This window comes from Epinephelus lanceolatus, chromosome 15 (genome assembly GCF_041903045.1).
Source record: "Epinephelus lanceolatus isolate andai-2023 chromosome 15, ASM4190304v1, whole genome shotgun sequence".
In the NCBI taxonomy this organism is placed as follows: Eukaryota; Metazoa; Chordata; class Actinopteri; order Perciformes; family Serranidae; genus Epinephelus; species Epinephelus lanceolatus.
In genome coordinates, this window is record NC_135748.1 from 30,331,408 (window position 1) to 30,354,602 (window position 23,195).

The 23,195-nt window shown below is 41.5% G+C and overlaps 1 pseudogene and 3 gene segments (V, D, J or C); 2 read left to right on the forward strand and 2 right to left on the reverse strand.

The window, feature by feature from the left end:
* Nucleotides 1-7,512, forward strand: part of LOC144466972 (Ig kappa chain V-III region MOPC 63-like) — an 83,003-nt gene extending 75,491 nt beyond the window's left edge. Inside the window, 2 exon segments of the V gene segment in view lie at nt 5,988-6,025; nt 6,927-7,512. Coding sequence covers nt 5,988-6,025; nt 6,927-7,246 — 358 coding nt within the window.
* The window catches only part of LOC117266944 (Ig kappa chain V-III region MOPC 63-like), a 305,866-nt gene that overhangs the window by 93,401 nt on the left and 189,270 nt on the right, over nt 1-23,195 (reverse strand).
* The window catches only part of LOC144466973 (Ig kappa chain V-III region MOPC 63-like), a 215,713-nt gene that overhangs the window by 84,224 nt on the left and 108,294 nt on the right, over nt 1-23,195 (reverse strand).
* LOC144466982 (Ig lambda-1 chain C region pseudogene) lies at nt 15,812-17,345 on the forward strand (annotated as a pseudogene). Its single transcript, XR_013493374.1, has 2 exons — nt 15,812-15,848; nt 16,760-17,345. The product of XR_013493374.1 is annotated as an Ig lambda-1 chain C region pseudogene (transcript).

Consider the following 23,195-nt stretch of genomic DNA (forward strand, 5'->3'; position numbering starts at 1 on the left):
ACACATATGTGAGTCTACCCATGTCAGTGTGGGTTTTCTCCAGGTTTTCTGGCTTCCTGCCACAGTCCAAACACACGCAGGTCAGGTTAACTGGTGACCTAAAATTGTCTGTCTCTGTGTGTCAGCTCTGTGATAGTCTGGCGACCTGTCCTGGGTGAACTCGCCCAGTGTCAGCTGGGATATGTTTTCAGACAGGTAAGAGTCAGCCCTTTCCACCGAGAGCGTGACACTAAAATATGCATCAAGTTCACTGGGTCGAGCAAAAGGCCTGAGATGGACCATTCATGGGGTTCAGGGACAAATAGACAAACACTGTATTTACTGTAAAGATACTGTTGCTGCTAATAGGTCCCACTTTACTCTTTACATGCTTATTTGTAATAATAAGTGCTTAGACTACAGTTCACATGAGCTGGTTTAGTGCCATGTGAAGTGGCGACAGCTTACTCTGAGGAGGGCCCCACAAAGTCCACTTTGGGCCCCCAAAAGTCTAGGGCCGGCCCTTGAGTTTAGTATTGCAGGAAACAGACTCATTCAACTTCATGATGAGACTCTCATATCATATGGTTAATATAAAGCTGAAGCCAGTTAGCTTAGCTTAGCATACAGACTGGAAGCAGGGGAAAAGGGTGCCTGTCCTTTGACAAGAAGATCAGCCAATCAGTTCCTCCAAAACTCACGAGCCTATTTGATTTCCGGTTTATTTGATCTGTGCAAAGAAATCAAAGTCTCCACTGGTTACCTGTGTGTTCAGAAATACAATCTGACGCTCGACTATAAAATGAGAGCGCTGTTGTTGGAAGAAACAGAGCGTTGTTCTTCTACATGAGTTACAAACCATTAAGTTAATGACTTGTTGCTCTGCTGCTCCGTTTCCCCAGACAGAGCGCCCAGAGTATGCTCTGCTGCTCCGAGAGTGTGGTGTTCTGAATAACCGAGCGCTACTTTCTAACAGCGCTCCAACTTTACAGATGGTCCAGTTTGTGCCAGAGTGCACTCCAGCACTTGGAGTGAGGATTTCCTAACGAACCCATTGTTTCCAGTATGTACTCCTGTAAAACCACAACAAGCTGATTTTCTTCTCTGTTATTTGTGATGATTAAACAAAAATATTACATTTTAACTGGTGAGCTTTAGAGGAGCTGGGAGGTGGTTTTAGTTAACGTTAGACAGAACCAGGCTAGCTGTTTACCTCTGTTTCAAGTCTTTATGCTAAGCTAAGCTAAACTGTTGCTGCCTAGCTTCATATTTAATGGACAGATGTGAGAGTGGTGTCTGTCAGCAAGTAGGCACAATGTATATTTCTGAAATGTTGAATCTATTTTGTAAAATGGAAAAATAACATGTTTATGTATATTTGGATTCTAGATTACATAGACTTTATAAATTCTGATGATATGTCTTTCTGGAAAATTAACATTATGGGATGTTGCTTGTCATAACTTCTTGACATAGAATACAAATGAAAGTGCACAGACATATATGAAATAAGCCAATTTATTGATGTGAATATGTAGTGTGTGCTTGGTGAGGTTACTGTCAGCTCTGTGTTCAGTGGTCTGTGTCAGAGTCTCTTCCTCTTCAGCAGCTGCAGTCGCCTCCTGCTGTAACAGCTCAGTGTCTCTGCAGTCTGACTGAGGGAGGTTTTTGTACAGCGATGAATCACTGTGTGAACACATCAGCATCGTCTATTTCATGGTAACTCTGACAGTAATAAACTGCTGCATCTTCAGTCTGAACTCCACTGATGGTCAAAGTGAAGTCAGAGCTGCTTCCACTGCCACTAAACCGAGCTGGTGTTCCTGATTCACGTGCGCTCACCAATTTTATTAGGAGCTTTGGAGGCTGTCCAGATTTCTGTTGATACCAGAACATAGCTTCATGTTCATTTAAATCAGAATCATAACCTGTGGCAACAGCTTGGCTGGTCTTACAGGTGAGAGTGACAGTGGATCCTGGAGTAAATGTCACCAGTGGAGGCTGAGTCACAGTCACCTGAGCGCTGCATCCTGCAGACAAAAACAAATCATTCATTTATCAGCAGAAATCAATGAGAGAAAAGGCAGCACATCATGTTTGAAATGTTGCTGAGTGAATGAACCTGTGAAACAGCAGCAGGCCAGCGTCCAGATGAGGATGGTGATGAGAGTCATGGTGCTTGTGCTTTCTGCTGTGTTGACTGACACATCTGAGTCCTGCAGTGTTGAACTCACAGGACTATAAACCTTCTCACTTCACTGGAGGATCAGCTGACCATGCAAAGCCTCCTCTCTATGGAAATCATTTCTCTGCTCTCAACACACTCAAGGCAACGTGGGACACAAAATCAGGAGGAATACTGCTTGGATTTACACCATCTTTGAGTTTGTCAATCATTATTATTTAAAAGACATAATTTGTATTTGACCATGTATCCCGACTAAAAACCTTTGAAAAAAATGACGTTGTTACAAACAGACTGTAATTGTTTGTCTGTCAGGTGTCGTCAGAAGGCAAACACACACCTCTCCTTATGAAACAGAAAAAGCAGATGCAGTGAGAGTTCATCATCTTCATCTTGAGGATCATTCAGTCATTCAAAACCCGTGTAGAAAACTTTGACTCTATGTTCTTTTTTCATGGTTGTCTTCTTTGAAACATTCTTCTTTTTATTTCTTTATCGTCTCACATGACTTTATCCTCATTAACAGATCTACATCGCCCCCTGCTGGCAAACTGAACCAACACTGAACTCACCATGACCTGTTATTGATTGACTTTGATTTTCTTCATTAATTGCATTTATGTCATTCTTATTATCCAGAACAAGGTGTTACATTTAGGATAATGGGAAGATAGATATATAGTGTATTTCATTTAGAATCTGCTGAGTGACTCAGCTGTTTATCACAACTACCTCATCTTTTTCACCAAACTTCACATCAACATCAAGACGTGTTTCCTCCTTAAATAAAGGATTAAAATGTTGAGTGATAAATTGGAGTTTGTTTGTTTGGTGTACAACGTGGGTTGTTGTTTTGTGGTAACAATCTGTTTGAATGAGAAGATAAATATTGTAACAACAGTTGTGTTGATACAAGGATGAGTTTCAATGAGAGGTGAAGAGAGCAACATTGATGGAAAATGGAGGACAATGTGTGCAGCTCAGCATGAAGATGTGAGTCTATTCTTAATAACTGCTGCTGCTGTTTGTGAAGGTGTTTGTGCTGTATTGAAACCCTCAGTCTTGGTCAGTGAAGGTCGTGGGAGACAGTTGGGCCTAAAGTCACAGTCAGATCAGTATCAGGCCTGAAGGAGGCCTCGAGGTCAGGCTGCTCCACCTCTGCTGTAGTTATGTTTCTCTGTGTTACACTCTGTATGTTCAACTGTGATTCTCCTCAGTCGAGCCTTCATTAAATACTGTGTGTAATCTATCAAAGTCTCTGGCAGTGTTTTCACTCTCACTGTTGACTGGTGTTTACCTGATGAAGCTCAAAAGAACAGTTTCAAACTGATTCTTTAAATACTTGATCAAACTTAATACCACTGTCATATTGTATAGAAACATGAAGCTAAAGCCAGTAGCCAGTTAGCTTAGCTGGAAGGAGGGGGACAAAGGGGACATGTCCCCAGGCAAGGACATCTTCAAAACTCTCTATTTCATTTCTGGATTATTTGATGTGTCCAAAACTGAGGTCTCTAATGGTAACGTGGCAACGTCACAAAAAAGAGAGAATTCAGAAAAATATTGTTTCAGGTCATGAAATGTTTTGGCGCACAGACGTCCCCTGTAAATCCACAGCACAATGAACACCATGGGATGTTGGTTTTCATAATAAACAGTTTCAAACAGATCTTGGCCTCCTCTCATTGGCTCCCTGTCAATGCAGCTCAGACTTTTAGGGCGTTCTGATGACTTACAAAATGAAATGGGCCTGCCCCTTCACATCTGTCTGATCCCCTTAGACTTTATGTTCCATCCCATGCTGTCCGCTCTCACAGCTCCTGTCTGTCCACATAGTTTAAAGAAGGCCACAGGGTCTTTTCTTATTAATCCTCTGGAATAACCTCATGTGGACATGGAGGCGGCTGAGGCTCAGGAGGTAGAGCAGGTCGTCCACTAATTGGAAGATTAGCAGTCAGATCCTCGGCTCCTTCAGGCCGCATGTCGAAGTATCCTTGAGCAAGATACTGAACCCTAAACTGTGCTGTGAGAGTGTGTGAACGTGACATGTAGCATGTAGCCTAGTGTTCAAGTGCTTTGACTCGTCGGAAGACTAGAAAGGTGCTATACAAGTGCAGGTCCATTTACCATTGACATCAGACAGTCTGACTCTGTTGAGGCCTTTAAATCCAAACTGAAAACTCATCTTTTCACCTTAACTTTTATTAAGTTGATTATTCTTTGATTAGTTCAGGCTTGTACCTGATATCATTATCCATGCAGCAGGTTGATCTCAGTCTCAATTAATCTGTTCAGACAAGTGCAAGTTAGTGAATAATCACAATTTGGATGTTCACAATGTTGAAGTGAATTATTTTAATACTTACTGATGTTACTGTCTGTGAACAATGTGCATCATGTTGGTTTTCATTGCAATGTTTGTTTCACACTGTCTTTAAGGAGGAATTGATAGAAAACTGCATAAAAATATAAAATATGAGGATATATTAATGTGAATATGTAGTGTGTGCTTGGTGAGGTTACTGTCAGCTCTGTGTTCAGTGGTCTGTGTCAGAGTCTCTTCCTCTTCAGCAGCTGCAGTCGCTTCCTGCTGTAACAGCTCAGTGTCTCTGCAGTCTGACTGAGGGAGGTTTTTGTACAGCGATAAATCACTGTGTGAACACATTAACACTGTTGATGTAGTGGTAACTCTGACAGTAATAAACTGCTGCATCTTCAGTCTGAACTCCACTGATGGTCAAAGTGAAGTCAGAGCTGCTTCCACTGCCACTAAACCGAGCTGGTGTTCCTGATTCACGTGTGCTCACCAAATATATTAGGAGCTTTGGAGACTGTCCAGATTTCTGTTGATACCAGAACAACCAATCTCCATTACTATCTCTGGCAACGGCTTGGCTAGTTTTACAGGTGAGAGTGACAGTGGATCCTGGAGTAAATGTCACCACTGGAGGCTGAGTCACAGTCACCTGAGCGCTGCATCCTGCAGACAAAAACAAATCATTCATTTATCAGCAGAAATCAATGAGAGAAAAGGCAGCACATCATGTTTGAAATGTTGCTGAGTGAATGAACCTGTGAAACAGCAGCAGGCCAGCGTCCAGATGAGGATGGTGATGAGAGTCATGGTGCTTGTGCTTTCTGCTGTGTTGACTGACACATCTGAGTCCTGCAGTGTTGAACTCACAGGACTATAAACCTTCTCACTTCACTGGAGGATCAGCTGACCATGCAAAGCCTCCTCTCTATGGAAATCATTTCTCTGCTCTCAACACACTCAAGGCAATGTGGGACACAAAATCAGGAGGAATACTGCTTGGATTTACACCATCTATCATCTTAATGGAAAAGAAGAAAAGATTTATATTACAAGTGCAGTTGAGGATTTAAGGACAAGTTTATGTTCACTGTGCTTGGTATGATATGTCTGTTTGTCTGCCTTTCATTTACTCACAGGGTTTAATGGAGATAAATTATATGTTTATATTCATTTTCATATTAGTTTGAAATCATTATTATTTAAAATGCATCATGGGTATTTGACCATGTATTAACTCATATAAAACTGTGAAGACAAATGACTTTTTTTTACAAACAGACTGTAATCATTTCTCTGTCAGGTGTAGAAAAGTGAAGAAAAACTCAAGAAATAATCTTTATTTATACAATATTTTAATTCCATGTCATTAAGGAAGCTTTGTAGATTCAGTAAAGTTTAATTTTCTCTCTGTAATTATAAAAATCAGAGAGTATTTTCAGTGGATAGATGCTTGTTCACAGTGCAGGAGGTTTTTGTACGGCCACTTAATGAGTTTGTATCACTGTGGTGGACTTTTGGTGGAGGAACCAAACTCATCGTTCACTGTAAGTACCAGAGATTTATAATTTCTACAAATAAATATTATACCAAATTTTGCTTAAGAAATGCCATAAATTATGAAATTATGATGATTATTTTATTTTTTATATATTTTGTGTGATTCATTGAGCTTGATTGATATCACAGTTTGGAAAAAAAATCTGCAGAGATAAATATTCTTGTTGTTTTAGAGATAATTTTATGGTTAAATTTACATCACAAAAGTTAAATTTCTTCTTATTTTGTTTTCAATTTAACTTGTGTCAAACCAAATGTGGCTGCTCAACTTGTCTGAGGGACATTTTACTGCTCAGTAAATTAATGTGTTTTCTTATTTTGGGATTTTTATATTCACACAGTTGTTAAAATGAAATCTAATATGATGTTTAAACATATAATTGAGTTTATACAGTTAAGCTGTGGTTTGTGTTCACAGTTCGTTAGTTTAAAGTGGTGAAAAGGAAGTGAAACAGACAGATGACAAAGTCTTTAACTGGACACAGATGTTACATTTTGTTCCACCACAAAGTTATTTACTGTCACACATTATAAAGCTGATACAAAAGAAAATCATACAAAGTTATTCAACATTTAAATTCCATGTACACATAATTAACGTTGCAATATATTGTCTATGATGTAGATATTTTTGATGAGTGCCACAGATGAAGATTTATTACTTTCGAAGCCAAAATGACATCAAGTTTTCTAATTTAGTTTTATTAGTCAAAGCCTCATTTCCTGTCATGTCTCAGCTCCTCTCCTCTGTCTGATCACAGTATGGTGCACACAGCTGATCCACAGCAGTGTTAACCTCTGTCATGTATCATAACTGTGTCATGTTCAGCTGTCTGTCCTACAGTGGAAGTTAATCTGCTCCTTGTGTGTCTCTGCTCTCCCCTCCAGCTGGCCCCATGGTCAGGCCCTCAGTCTCTCTGCTTCCCCCCTCCTCTGAGCAGCTCTCTGGGGGCTCGGCCACGCTGGCCTGCCTGCTGACTGGCTACTCTCCTCAGGGAGCCGTGGTGAGCTGGGAGGTGGACGGTACAGAGGTGACAGAGGGGGTCCTGAGCAGCTCAGAGGAGGAGAAGAGCGGACGCTACAGCAGCAGCAGCACCCTGAGCCTGAGCCAGGAGCGCTGGATGTTAGGAGAGCTGTACTCCTGCAGGGTCCTCCATCATGGCCACAGCCAGATCCAGTCCCTCCGCAGGAGCCAGTGTGAGGGCTAGAGGGACTGGCTGAAGCCCAGGACAGGAGCTGTGTGTGGGGGGAGCAGGAGGAACACACCTGCTGCTCTGATCAATCTGAGTTTGAATGTTTGTAGAGGAAACTAAAGCTTTGTGTGACAGAGAACAACACTGCTGTAAAGTGTTGGACAACAACAACTTAGAGAGGAATGTGTGGAGCTCAGCAGCTAGATGTGAGTGTGCTTCATAACTGTCATGTTGATGACTGATGTTTTTGCTAATAAAGCTTTCACTGATAAATAACTTCATCAAGTCTTTGGTCTTTAATCTCATGAAGAGCAGAAAGAAATGAAATGCTTTCATAACTTCATCTGATACTCCTCTCTGTGGGAAATGAAAAGCTTTGGATTCATCATGGAAATATAAATATCATTATTTTGTCTTTGTATTTGTAAGGAACTCAAAATTATATCGTGATATAAAAAAGAAACCATTTTTTATCATCAACAAAACCTCAAAAACATTTGTGGTTCAAATATGTGATCAAGCAACAGTAAATGTGAACACAACGTAATGTGGTGTTGAAACATATTTTATATTTCTAAATAAGATGAATGTTTTGTGCAGCTGTCAGTAGAGACACTGTTAAATATGTTTTGATATCAGTGAGTCCAACCAGAATGTAACTTTCCCAGCTTCCTCATCAAGAGACTGAATGAAGTGACTAGAATATAAGTTTCAAACTGTATATGGAAGAGCGTCTGTGAGTCTGTTTCAGTTTGATTTATATTCATTGTGGTTCTGCTTGATGACTCTTGTGTTGTGTTCACTGGACCAGTTATCCTCATCACAGTCTCTTCACCAACCCTCTGCACCTGCAGCAGGCCGTTTTCACTTCAGTCAAACTGAAGGAGGTTTTTGTACGACGACAAATCACTGTGTGAAGACTCCACTACCATGGTCACCCAGACAGTAATAATCTCCAACATTTTCAGCCTTAAAGTCACTGATGGTTAAAGTGTAGTGAGAACCAGATCTACTGCCACTGAATCGAGACGGAGTTCCAGAGAAGAGAGTTGATGAACTGTATATGAGAAGTTTGGGAGCCTGTCCAGGTTTCTGAAGGTACCAACTGAGATCACCGCCAATATTTGAACTCCCTGTGGCGCTGATGGTCACAGTCCCTCCAAGACTAACAGACTTGGATTTGTCAGTCTGAGTCAGAAAATTGTTGGCAGAAGACTCTGAAATGAGAAATGAAATATAAACCTTGAGTAACAGCAGTTTAGAATATAATAAATTAGACATTAATCAAAGCCACAATGTCAGACACATTTTCAGAACCTCTCACCCTGACTCAGAAAACCCAACATGACAAGCAGAGTTATTGTCAACATCATCCTGATGCAGTTTTCAGTGTGAGTGCATGAAAACAGTTCAGACTCTCTGTGACATGAGAACTTAAAACTGTGAGGAGCAGTGATGCATTAAAGTCATGCAAAACACATCTGGGCACACCTGTCCATGTGAAACAGAGAGGGAGAGATGAGGTGGAGGAAGTAGAGGCTACATCTCCCTGTGAACTGATGAAGAACATGGAGAAACTTTTGACTCTCTGTTCCTCATCTCTCTGCTGTTTCTGTCTTTGAAAGTTTCTCAAAGGTCTTTGTGCTCATAAATAGATGCAGGCTGCCCTTTGCTGGCTGTCCAGGCTCACAACATCTTTAAATTGACGAGATTCATTTTGTATTTGGCCTTTGGCTCTTTTCCCCTGTCTGTCTCTCTGTGTGTCTGTGCTGTGAGCGTGACAACTCCCTCACTCTCCTGGGTTCCTGATTACATTCATGCAACTCACCTGCTCCCTGCTGCTCACCTGAGAACCATCCAGTAATCAACCCTGCAGTATAAAACACCGGCTCGCCTCTCCAGTCCTCACCATGTCATTATGTCTACCAGTGTGGTACAGTCACGCTTCAGACCTCTGTTGAACTGTCAATTCAACTTAGACTTTTGCTTGTGTATTTTTTTGTGGATACTTACCCTGTGTTTTCCTCCATCATAGGATCACCTCCTGCCTGCCTGCCTGTTTGACCCTCTGCCACTCTCCCAGCCAGCCAAACCTCCAATCTTGTGTTGTTTCCCTGCCATCAGCTTCCATCCCCTGGATTTCCCTCCACAGCCACATTCATTATCCTGACAATACAGTTGTGTTCAAAATAATAGCAGTGTTTAAAAAAGTGAGTAAAGCCCAAAATCCTTGTGATAGTTTTTATTTCCATACATGCAAATGCATTGGGAACACTGCACATTCTATTCCAAATCAAAACATGAATCAAATGTGTCATTACTTTAAAGAAAATGAAGAAAAAATCAATATTCGGCTGTTCAAAAAATAGCAGTGTCTGTATTTTCCTTTACAAACTCACACATTTACTGTTTAACCTGAAAAATGCTTGAAGATTTAGCTTTCCAGTGAATCACTGAACTAATATTTAGTTGTATAGCCACTGTTTCTGAGAGCTGTTTCACATCTGTGTTGCATGGAGTCGACCAACTTCTGGTACCTGTGAACAGGCGTTCCAGCCCAGGACGATTGGACTGCATTCCACAATTCCTCTGCATTTCTTGGTTTTGCCTCAGAAACAGCATTTTTGATGTCACCCCACAAGTTTTCTATTGTATTAAGGTGCGGGGATTGGGCTGGCCGCTCCATAACGTTAATCTTGTTGGTCTGTAACCAAGATGCTGTTTGCTTACTGGTGTGTTTGGGGTCGTTGTCTTGTTGAAACACCCATTTCAAGGGCATTTCTTCTTTGACATAAGGCAACATGACCTCTTCAACTATTCTGATCCATGATCCCTGGTATGTAAATAATAGGCCCGACACCATAGTATGAGAAACATCCCAATATCATGATGCTTGCGCCACCAGGCTTCAGTCTTCACAGTGTACTGTGGCTTGAATTCAGTGTTTGGGGGTCGTCTGACAAACTGTCTGCGGCCCCTAGACCCAGAAAGAACAATCTTGCTTTCATCAGTCCACAAAATGTTGTGCCATTTCTCTTTAGGCCAGTCAATGTGTTCTTTGGCAAATTGTAACCTCTTCAGCACATGTCCATTGTTGCAACAATGGGACTTTGCCAGGGCTTCTTGCCGATAGCTTGGCTTCACATAGGTGTCTTCTAATTGTTACAGTACTCACAGGTAACTTTAGACCTTCTTTGATCTCCCTGGAGCTCATCATTTGTTGAGTCGTTGCCATTTTGGCTATTCTTCCATCCATTCGGATGGTAGTTTACTGTTTTCTTCCACGTCTTTCTAGTTTTGGTTGCCATTTTAAAGTGTTTGAGATCATTTTAGCTGAGCATCATTTTCAGCACTTCTTTATATGTTTTCCCCTCTCCAATCAACTTCTTAATCAGAGTACGCTGTTCTTCTGAACAATGTCTGGAACGACCCATTTCACTCAGACTTTCAGAGAGAAATTCACTATAACCAGCATGTGCAACATTTGCTGCCTTCATCCTTGAATAACGGCCACCTGTTTGACACCTGTTTTTTCACAGAATGAATGACCTCACTAATTAAACTCCACACTGCCATTATTTTGAACACGCTCCTTTCAATTAATGATTCAGTTACGCAGAATCAGCAGCGTACATGTCATGGCTCTTGAGTCCGTTAGTTCTCTATAACTGTTTTACACCTACAGTACTAGTAAATTATTTGCCATGCAGGAATATAATTTCTACCAAAAACAGTGACTGATCTGGTTTGTCATGTTGGACTGCTATTATTTTGAACACAACTGTACTAGTTTTGTTTTTTTGTTTTTAAATCCTGATTTTCTGAACTGGGACATGAACAACCCTGTTGCAGTCTGAGGCCTGATCACTCTGAACCAAAGTCAGGGTGATAATGCTGCAAGGAAAACTAGAGAAGAAGAAGTCACTGCTCCAAACTGTAAATTGTAAAAATAATAAATTGATCTTGGAAACAAAGATCACATTGAGGCTTGTGCTTGGTGAGGTTACTGTCAGCTCTGTGTTCAGTGGTCTGTGTCAGAGTCTCTTCCTCTTCAGCAGCTGCAGTTGGTTCCTGTTGTAACAGCTCAGTGTCTCTGCAGTCTGACTGAGGGAGGTTTTTGTACGGCGATAAATCACTGTGTGAACACTGGGCCACTATTAACACTCTGACAGTAATAAACTGCTGCATCTTCAGTCTGAACTCCACTGATGGCCAAAGTGAAGTCAGAGCTGCTTCCACTGCCACTAAACCGAGCTGGTGTTCCTGAATGACGTGTACTACGATGTCTTATTAGGAGCTTTGGAGGCTGTCCAGATTTATGTTGATACCAAAAAATGCATAAATCAACACCATTACAGATGTAAACAGGTTGGCTGGTCTTACAGGTGAGAGTGACAGTGGATCCTGGTGTAAATGTCACCACTGGAGGCTGAGTCACAGTCACCTGAGCGCTGCATCCTGCAGACAAAAACAAATCATTCATTTATCAGCAGAAATCAATGAGAGAAAAGGCAGCACATCATGTTTGAAATGTTGCTGAGTGAATGAACCTGTGAAACAGCAGCAGGCCAGCGTCCAGATGAGGATGGTGATGAGAGTCATGGTGCTTGTGCTTTCTGCTGTGTTGACTGACACATCTGAGTCCTGCAGTGTTGAACTCACAGGACTATAAACCTTCTCACTTCACTGGAGGATCAGCTGACCATGCAAAGCCTCCTCTCTATGGAAATCATTTCTCTGCTCTCAACACACTCAAGGCAACGTGGGACACAAAATCAGGAGGAATACTGCTTGGATTTACACCATCTATCATCTTAATGGAAAAGAAGAAAAGATTTATATTACAAGTGCAGTTGAGGATTTAAGGAGAAGTTTGTGTTCACTGTGCTTGGTATGATATTTAAAAGACATAATTTGTATTTGACCATGTATCCCGACTAAAAACCTTTGAAAAAAATGACGTTGTTACAAACAGACTGTAATTGTTTGTCTGTCAGGTGTCGTCAGAAGGCAAACACACACCTCTCCTTATGAAACAGAAAAAGCAGATGCAGTGAGAGTTCATCATCTTCATCTTGAGGATCATTCAGTCATTCAAAGCCCGTGTAGAAAACTTTGACTCTATGTTCTTTTTTCATGGTTGTCTTCTTTGAAACATTCTTCTTTTTATTTCTTTATCGTCTCACATGACTTTGTCCTCATTAACAGATCTACATCGCCCCCTGCTGGCAAACTGGACCAACACTGAACTCACCATGACCTGTTATTGATTGACTTTGATTTTCTTCATTAATTGCATTTATGTCATTCTTATTATCCAGAACAAGGTGTTACATTTAGGATAATGGGAAGATAGATATATAGTGTATTTCATTTAGAATCTGCTGAGTGACTCAGCTGTTTATCCCAACTACCTCATCTTTTTCACCAAACTTCACATCAACATCAAGACGTGTTTCCTTCTTAAATAAAGGATTAAAATGTTGAGTGATAAATTGGAGTTTGTTTGTTTGGTGTACAACGAGGGTTGTTGTTTTGTGGTAATAATCTGTTTGAATGAGAAGATAGATGTTGTAACAACAGTTGTGTTGATACAAGGATGAGTTTCAATGAGAGATGAAGAGAGCAACATTGATGGAAAATGGAGGACAATGTGTGCAGCTCAGCATGAAGATGTGAGTCTATTCTTAATAACTGTGCTGCTGTTTGTGAAGGTGTTTGTGCTGTATTGAAACCCTCAGTCTTGGTCAGTGAAGGTCGTGGGAGACAGTTGGGCCTAAAGTCACAGTCAGATCAGTATCAGGCCTGAAGGAGGCCTCGAGGTCAGGCTGCTCCACCTCTGCTGTAGTTATGTCTCTCTGTGTTACACTCTGTATGTTCAACTGTGATTCTCCTCAGTCGAGCCTTCATTAAATACTGTGTGTAATCTATCAAAGTCTCTGGCAGTGTTTTCACTCTCACTGTTGACTGGTGTTTACCTGATGAAGCTCAAAAGAACAGTTCCAAACTGATTCTTTAAATACTTGATCAAACTTAATACCACTGCCATATTGTATAGAAACATGAAGCTAAAGCCAGTAGCCAGTTAGCTGAGCTGGAAGGAGGGGGACAGAGGGGACATGTCCCCAGGCAAGGACATCTTCAAAATTCACTATTTCATTTCTGGATTATTTTATGTGTCCAAAACTGAGGTCTCTAATGGTAACGTGGCGACGTCACAAAAAAGAGAGAATTCAGAAAAATATTGTTTCAGGTCATGAAATGTTTTGGCGCACAGACGTCCCCTGTAAATCCACAACACAATGAACACCATGGGATGTTGGTTTTCATAATAAACAGTTTCAAACACATCTTGGCCTCCTCTCATTGGCTCCCTGTCAATGCAGCTCAGACTTTTAGGGGCTTCTGATGACTTACAAAATGAAATGGGCCTGCCCCTTCACATCTGTCTGATCCCCTTAAACTTTATGTTCCATCCCATGCTGTCCGCTCTCACAGCTCCTGTCTGTCCACAGAGTTAAAAGAAGGCCACAGGGTCTTTTCTTATTAATCCTCTGGAATAACCTCATGTGGACATGGAGGCGGCTGAGGCTCAGGAGGTAGAGCAGGTCGTCCACTAATTGGAAGATTAGCAGTCAGGTCCTCGGCTCCTTCAGGCCGCATGTCGAAGTATCTTTGAGCAAGATACTGAACCCTATTGCAGTGTGTTAGTGTGTTAAAGCTGAGTAACAGGTGGCAACATGTACGGCTGCCTCGATCTCCAGTGTGTGAATGTGTGAACATGACATGTAGCATGTAGCCTAGTGTTCAAGTGCTTTGACTCGTCGGAAGACTAGAAAGGTGCTATACAAGTGCAGGTCCATTTACCATTGACATCAGACAGTCTGACTCTGTTGAGGCCTTTAAATCCAAACTGAAAACTCATCTTTTCACCTTAACTTTTATTAAGTTGATTATTCTTTGATTAGTTCAGGCTTGTACCTGATATCATTATCCATGCAGCAGGTTGATCTCAGTCTCAATTAATCTGTTCAGACAAGTGCAAGTCAGTGAATAAGCACAATTTGGGTGTTCACAATGTTGAAGTAAATTATTTTAATACTTATTGATGTTACTGTCTGTGAACAATGTGCATCATGTTGGTTTTCATTGCAATGTTTGTTTCACACTGTCGTTAAGGAGGAATTGATAGAAAACTGCATAAAAATTTAAAATATGAGGATATATTAATGTGAATATGTAGTGTGTGCTTGGTGAGGTTACTGTCAGCTCTGTGTTCAGTGGTCTGTGTCAGAGTCTCTTCCTCTTCAGCAGCTGCAGTCACTTCCTGCTGTAACAGCTCAGTGTCTCTGCAGTCTGACTGAGGGAGGTTTTTGTACAGCGATAAATCACTGTGTGAACACAGCAGCATCGTCTATTTCATGGTAACTCTGACAGTAATAAACTGCTGCATCTTCAGTCTGAACTCCACTGATGGTCAAAGTGAAGTCAGAGCTGCTTCCACTGCCACTAAACCGAGGTGGTGTTCCTGATTCACGTGTGCTCACAAATTTTATTAGGAGCTTTGGAGGCTGTCCAGATTTCTGTTGATACCAGGACATAGCTTCATGCTGATTAAAATCAGAATCATAAACTTTGTCAACAGCTTGGCTGGTCTTACAGGTGAGAGTGACAGTGGATCCTGGAGTAAATGTCACCACTGGAGGCTGAGTCACAGTCACCTGAGCGCTGCATCCTGCAGACAAAAACAAATCATTCATTTATCAGCAGAAATCAATGAGAGAAAAGGCAGCACATCATGTTTGAAATGTTGCTGAGTGAATGAACCTGTGAAACAGCAGCAGGCCAGCGTCCAGATGAGGATGGTGATGAGAGTCATGGTGCTTGTGCTTTCTGCTGTGTTGACTGACACATCTGAGTCCTGCAGTGTTGAACTCACAGGACTATAAACCTTCTCACTTCACTGGAGGATCAGCTGACCATGCAAAGCCTCCTCTCTATGGAAATCATTTCTCTGCTCTCAACACACTCAAGGCAACGTGGGACACAAAATCAGGAGGAATACTGCTTGGATTTACACCATCTATCATCTTAATGGAAAAGAAGAAAAGATTTATATTACAAGTGCAGTTGAGGATTTAAGGACAAGTTTGTGTTCACTGTGCTTGGTATGATATGTCTGTTTGTCTGCCTTTCATTTACTCACAGGGTTTAATGGAGAGAAATTATATGTTTATATTCATTTTAATATTAGTTTGAAATCATTATTATTTAAAATGCATCATGGGTATTTGACCATGTATTAACTGATATAAAACTGTGAAGAAAAATGAGGTTTTTTTTACAAACAGACTGTAATCATTTCTCTGTCAGGTGTAGAAAAGTAAAGAAAAACTCAAGAAATAATCTTTATTTATACAATATTTTCATTCCATGTCATTAAAGAAGCTTCATAGATTCTGTAAAGTTTAATTGTTTCTGTGTAATTATAAAAATCAGAGAGTATTTTCAGTGGATAGATGCTTGTTCACAGTGCAGGAGGTTTTTGTACGGCCACTTAATGAGTTTGTATCACTGTGGGTCACTTTTGGTGGAGGAACCAAACTCATCGTTCACTGTAAGTACCAGAGATTTATAATTTCTACAAATAAATATTGTACCAAATTTTGCTTAAGAAATGCCATAAATTATGAAATTATGATGATTATTTTATTTTTTATATATTTTGTGTGATTCATTGAGCTTGACTGATATCACAGTTTGGAAAAAAATCTGCAGAGATAAATATTCTTGTTGTACTTGAGATAATTTTATGGTTAAATTTACGTCACAAAACTTGAATTTCTTCTTATTAGGTTTTCAATTTAACTTGTGTCAAACCAAATGTGGCTGCTCAACTTTTCTGAGGGACATTTTACTGCTCAGTAAATTAATGTGTTTTCTTATTTTGGGATTTTGACATTCACACAGTTGTTAAAATGAAATCTAATATGATGTTTAAACATATAATTGAGTTTATATGTACATACAGTTAAGCTGTTATGCTTTGTGTTCACAGTTCGTTAGTTTAAAGTGGTGAAAAGGAAGTGAAACAGACAGATGACAAAGTCTTTAACTGGACACAGATGTTACATTTTGTTCCACCACAAAGTTATTTACTGTCACACATTATAAAGCTGATACAAAAGAAAATCATACAAAGTTATTAAACATTTAAATTCCATGTACACATAATTAACGTTGCAATATATTGTCTATGATGTAGATATTTTTGATGAGTGCCACAGATGAAGATTTATTACTTTCGAAGCCAAAGTTAACCTAAGTTTTCTAATTTAGTTTTATTAGTTAAACCCTCATTTCCTGCCATGTCTCAGCTCCTCTCCTCTGTCTGATCACAGTATGGTGCACACAGCTGATCCACAGCAGTGTTAACCTCTGTCATGTATCATAACTGTGTCATGTTCAGCTGTCTGTCCTACAGTGGAAGTTAATCTGCTCCTTGTGTGTCTCTGCTCTCCCCTCCAGCTGGCCCCATGGTCAGGCCCTCAGTCTCTCTGCTTCCCCCCTCCTCTGAGCAGCTCTCTGGGGGCTCGGCCACGCTGGCCTGCCTGCTGACTGGCTACTCTCCTCAGGGAGCCGTGGTGAGCTGGGAGGTGGACGGTACAGAGGTGACAGAGGGGGTCCTGAGCAGCTCAGAGGAGGAGAAGAGCGGACGCTACAGCAGCAGCAGCACCCTGAGCCTGAGCCAGGAGCGCTGGATGTTAGGAGAGCTGTACTCCTGCAGGGTCCTCCATCATGGCCACAGCCAGATCCAGTCCCTCCGCAGGAGCCAGTGTGAGGGCTAGAGGGACTGGCTGAAGCCCAGGACAGGAGCTGTGTGTGGGGGGAGCAGGAGGAACACACCTGCTGCTCTGATCAATCTGAGTTTGAATGTTTGTAGAGGAAACTAAAGCTTTGTGTGACAGAGAACAACACTGCTGTAAAGTGTTGGACAACAACAACTTAGAGAGGAATGTGTGGAGCTCAGCAGCTAGATGTGAGTGTGCTTCATAACTGTCATGTTGATGACTGATGTTTTTGCTAATAAAGCTTTCACTGATAAATAACTTCATCAAGTGTTTGGTCTTTAATCTCATGAAGAGCAGAAAGAAATGAAATGCTTTCATAACTTCATCTGATACTCCTCTCTGTGGGAAATGAAAAGCTTTGGATTCATCATGGAAATATAAATATCATTATTTTGTCTTTGTATTTGTAAGGAACTCAAAATTATATCGTGATATAAAAGAATACATTTTTTATCATCAACAAAACCTCACAAACATTTGTGGTTCAAATATGTGATCAAGCAACAGTAAATGTGAACACAACGTAATGTGGTGTTGAAACATATTTTATATTTCTAAATAAGATGAATGTTTTGTGCAGCTGTCAGTAGAGACACTGTTAAATATGTTTTGATATCAGTGAGTCCAACCAGAATGTAACTTTCCCAGCTTCCTCATAAAGAGACTGAATGAAGTGACAAGAATATAAGTTTCAAACTGTATATGGAAGAGCGTCTGTGAGTCTGTTTCAGTTTGATTTAGATTCATTGTGGTTCTGCTTGATGACTCTTGTGTTGTGTTCACTGGAGCAGTTATCCTCATCACAGTCTCTTCACCAACCCTCTGCACCTGCAGCAGGCCATTTTCACTTCAGTCAAGTAAGTAGAGGCTACATCTCCCTGTGGACTGATGAAGAACATGGAGAAACTTGTGACTCTCTGTTCCTCATCTCTCTGCTGTTTCTGTCTTTGAAAAGTTTCTCAAAGGTCTTTGTGCTCATAAATAGATGCAGGCTGCCCTCTGTTGGCTGTCCAGGTTCACAACAACATTTAAAGTTCAAAATTCAAAAGGTGTATGCCAATTGCTATATGTGCATGACATACAGAGAATTGAAACGCTGTTTTCCTCTCACCTAGTATAATGTCTTACAATTTAAGAGCTAAAAGAAAGCTAAATTGGAATAATAATAACAATACAGTAAAAAAACAATATGTACAAGTAAAAATAAAGATAAAACTAAGCGGTATAACTAAAAGACAAGACACTCTAGAAGATACTCTAAACCTATGTACAATCAAGGTGATCAAGGTGCATGTTAGAGCAGCTATGGGATGTACATGGTGTACATGTAGTGCACATGACTAACAGCAGCAGATACAGAATGGTGCAAATGGTTAAAACAAAGTGAGGTAAAGTGCACAGTGTAAAAACAGACAGTCAGCAGCAGTTTGTAATATAATATGATATAATATAATATAATAATATAACACCAGGGTGCAGATGTAGTGAGTCTATGTTCAAAACAGCAGAGGTAGTCTTTATGTGCAGTGGGTTGAATTACAGTCCAGGGGTGGGGGGCAGAGTTCAGCAGCCTTACAGCCTGGTGGATAAAGCTGTTTGTGAGTCTTGTGGAGTGGGCCCGGAGGCTCCTGTACCTTCTCCCCGAAGGCAGGAGGCTGAAGTGGGAGTGTGAAGGGTGGGAGGTGTCACCAACAATGCTGATAGCTCTGCGGGTGAGGTGGGTGTTGAAGATGTCTGTGAGGGAGGGCAGAGGGGTACCAATCTTTTCCTGAAGTCCACAACAATCTCTTTGGTCTTCCCCACATTGAGGAAGAGATTGTTGTCCTTACACCACTGTACCAGTCGGCTCACCTCACTCCTGTAGTTGGCTTCATGGTTGTTAGAAATGAGGCCCACCACAGTCGTGTGATCCGCAAACTTGACGATGTGGTTGGTGCTGTGGGTTGGCACACAGTCGTGGGTCAGCAGTGTGAAGAGCAGTGGGCCGAGCACACACCCCTGCGGAGCCCCTGTGCTCAGTGTGATGGTCTTGGAGGTGTTGCTGCCGACCCGCACATTTTGTGTCCTCCCTGTTAGAAAGTCCAGCACCCAGTTACAGAGAGAGGTTTTGAGTCCCAAGTGTCTGAGTTCTTGTATGAGCTGCTGGAGAATGATTGTGTTGAATGCTGAACTGAAGTCTAGGAACAGCATTCGCACGTATGAGTTCTTTGAGTCCAGGTGGGTGAGGGCTGGATGGAGAGCAGCAGAAATGGCGTCCTCTATGGACCTGTTTGACCTGTATGCAAACTGAAACAGGTCGTGGGAGGGCGGACGGATGGACTTGATGTTCTGCATGACCAGCTGCTCGAAGCATTTCATGATGGTGGAAGCCAGAGACTCTGTGCGTCTCTAGTGTTGCTGAAGTGTCCAGATATTTTCTTGCTGTATTGAAGTTTTGCTTCCCTGATTCCACGGGACAGGTCAGCTCTTGCTGTTGCTAGGCCTGCAGTGTCACCGGCCCTAAAGGCTGCATCTCGAGCCCTCAGGAGCCTGTGAACCCCTCCTGTCATCCATGGCTTCTGGTTAGCACGAACAGTGATAGTTTTGGTGTGAGTGACATCATCAGTGCATTTAGTGATGTATGCTGTAACAGCCTGAGTGTATTGCTCTATGTCTGTGTGGTCATTGTGAGAGGCTGCTTGTTTGAAAATGTCCCAGTGTGTAGTGTTAAAGCAGTCCTTCAGAGCATAAGAGGTCCCCTCTGGCCACACACGTACCTCCTTCATATTGACCTGAGACTGATTTTGTATTTGATCCTCAGCTCTTTAAAATGATCATGTGCATCAGTTTGTTCATCCATATGCTTTAGGAGGACTCAGGGGAAGTCAGGAGTCAGGGTCCACTTGGATGCCCCTATAGTAGATAAAACATCATAATGTGTCCTCTGCTGTGACCCAGTTTGCAAGGAAACATGATGAAGTGCCCTCTTGGGTGCCCTTTCAGTGCAGAAAACTCACTGCAGTGCCTTACAGGCTTCCTTACATGCTAGAAAACTTTATCTGCTTGGTCATCTCCTCCAATGAAGTTAAAAAAAATCAAACACTTAATTTCCTGTCTTTAAGTTTGATCCAATCTTATCTTTACTACTAAGGGTTTTTTATGGATTACCTGAATTTTTTAAAGTAATAATAATCCCTTAAAGGAACTTTATTTTTTCAATCAAATTCATGGCTTCACCTCAAATTTGTGTTTATGGAAAAATAAATAATGTCATTTGTCATGATCCTGGGTTTTTGTTTATATTCTGTTATCCTATGGACTTTGTTTTGGAGGTTTCTGTTTGTGTTCCTTGTTTCATGTTCATCATTCATGTTTAATCTGCTTCCTGTTTGATTTTGTAGATTCTCTCCTCATGTGTCGTGTCTGCTTTTACTTCCTGTCTCTGTGTGTTTTCCCGCCTGTTTTCTGTCACACCTGTCTCGTTAGTCCTTCCCTGTTCCAACAGTCTTCCCTTCACACCTGTTCTGTATTAGTCTTGATTGCTCCACCCTAGTGTTCCCCTCCACACCCTTGATGTTAGCCAATCCCCATTTCCCTCCTTCTGCCCGTGTCCTCCTCCTCCAGCCGTGTCTCCTTCTTGTCATTAGTTTTCTGTGTATATATACCTGTGTGTTTCCCTTTGTTCCCTGTCAGTTTGTCCTGTGCTCATCCCTGTGTTCTTGCTGTTGTTCCCTGTTCTGTTTCCTGCCTGCTGTTCTCTTTGGAGTTTTATACCTGAGTTCATCGTATTATCCCAGTTGGTTTTCAGTTTAGTTTTGGTTCTGCTTTCATTTGGACTTTCAGTTACCTTCTTGATCTGGATGTTTTTTATCAGCTGCATTAAAGCTTGCTTTTTGTTAAAACTCTGAGCTGCCTGTTACTCTGCATTTGGGTCCTCCCTGAACTGATTTATCACATTCTTCTTCTTCTTTTTGTCCAAAATATGTTTGAATACATTTAATTCCATCATGTCACTGTCACTATGTAAATATAAATGTCAGTATTGTTTGTGAACTTATAATAGACTTAAAATTATATATAAAGATAAGGAAAGATCACATGATTATATCAGGTTTACAAACACACATTAACAACAGAGGTTGTTGTACGTGATCAGGCAACCTTCCTCTCAACTTTAGACAATAATTGTGAAAAGAGAATCATGTAATGTGATTACATTTATAAGAATCTTTTTCATAAATATGTCAGTGTTAGTGTGTAGTGTGTGCTTGGTGAGGTTACTGTCAGCTCTGTGTTCAGTGGTCTGTGTCAGAGTCTCTTCCTCTTCAGCAGCTGCAGTCGCTTCCTGCTGTAACAGCTCAGTGTCTCTGCAGTCTGACTGAGGGAGGTTTTTGTACGACGACAAATCACTGTGTGAACACCCAAGCACTGTTGATGTAGTGTGTACTTTTACAGTAATAAACTGCTGCATCTTCAGTCTGAACTCCACTGATGGTCAAAGTGAAGTCAGAGCTGCTTCCACTGCCACTAAACCGAGCTGGTGTTCCTGATGCACGTGTGCTCACATATGATATTAGGAGCTTTGGAGGCTGTCCAGATTTCTGTTGATACCAGAACATCCAACCTCCCCAACTATCTGAATAAACAGCTTGGCTGGTCTTACAGGTGAGAGTGACAGTGGATCCTGGAGTAAATGTCACCACTGGAGGCTGAGTCACAGTCACCTGAGCGCTGCATCCTGCAGACAAAAACAAATCATTCATTTATCAGCAGAAATCAATGAGAGAAAAGGCAGCACATCATGTTTGAAATGTTGCTGAGTGAATGAACCTGTGAAACAGCAGCAGGCCAGCGTCCAGATGAGGATGGTGATGAGAGTCATGGTGCTTGTGCTTTCTGCTGTGTTGACTGACACATCTGAGTCCTGCAGTGTTGAACTCACAGGACTATAAACCTTCTCACTTCACTGGAGGATCAGCTGACCATGCAAAGCCTCCTCTCTATGGAAATCATTTCTCTGCTCTCAACACACTCAAGGCATCATGGGCATTTGACCATGTATCAACTGCTACACTGCAACAGTTCATCATCTTGAGGATTATTCGGCCGTTGAAAGCCCATCTCAAAAAGTTTGACTTTGTGCTGTTTTTATGGTTCTTCTCTTCATCAAAAACTCTTACTTCTTTATAGTCTCATATGACGTCTTCATTAACAGGTCTATAGCACCCCCTGCTGGCACATTGGATCAACACTGAACTCACTATCTTCTGACACAATTTGATTGTTTGAGTTTCTTCAGTCATAGTCATGTATGTCTCTTGACCTGATTCAGGTGTTGTACGATAATGTGATGTTAACCTGTCTGACCTCAGTGTATTTCGGGCTGCTCAGTGTTTCAGCTCATCACCCCAACTGATCTTTCTCATCACGTTCCATGGCAATGTGACCAGAGCCTGAGCACTGGGACCGTTTCAGTCATTTTTACAAATTTGCCTTGAAGGGAGAGTAGACACAAGGTTTCCAATTAGTAACACATATGTGACACTCCTAGAATAAAAGCTAAAACCCAAATATATACCAAAAATGGCTGTGTAAGTTGAGTACATAGTCAGGGGGGAGGGTTGCTGTCTGCCAGTCCAGGGGGAAATTTTAGGGGAAGACCCACTCAGGCCAATGCAAAAGAAAAAAAAGGTTACACACCCAGCGAGACAAGCAAGACTAAAGATAAAGTGCAATGTGAAAACACAACAACACTCAACTGTACAATAGGAGTGAATGCTTTGGGATTTAGGCCACAGCTTGGACAGGCCCCAGTCCTCCCGTCCTTGGTCAGGGTTCAGCCTAAAAACCCAGGGAGTGTGCTGGCCTACATTTTACAACCCACATGCAGGACACCAAAGCATACAAATCAAAGACACAAAGAAAACAGCTTGAATGTACACTTCAACGTAAGTCAGCTCAGGAATGAGGAGCAGTGTCGTTGCAGCCTGAGGCTTTGCATGGTGTGTATGTAGAGTAGCATGAATGAGCTACACCTGGTGCCCATTCAAACTGAATCAGGCTCCCGTAAGGTGGACTGACCTTTAAGGTGGCCCAGCCAACCCTATGACAGCAACACCAAGACATGTTTCTCC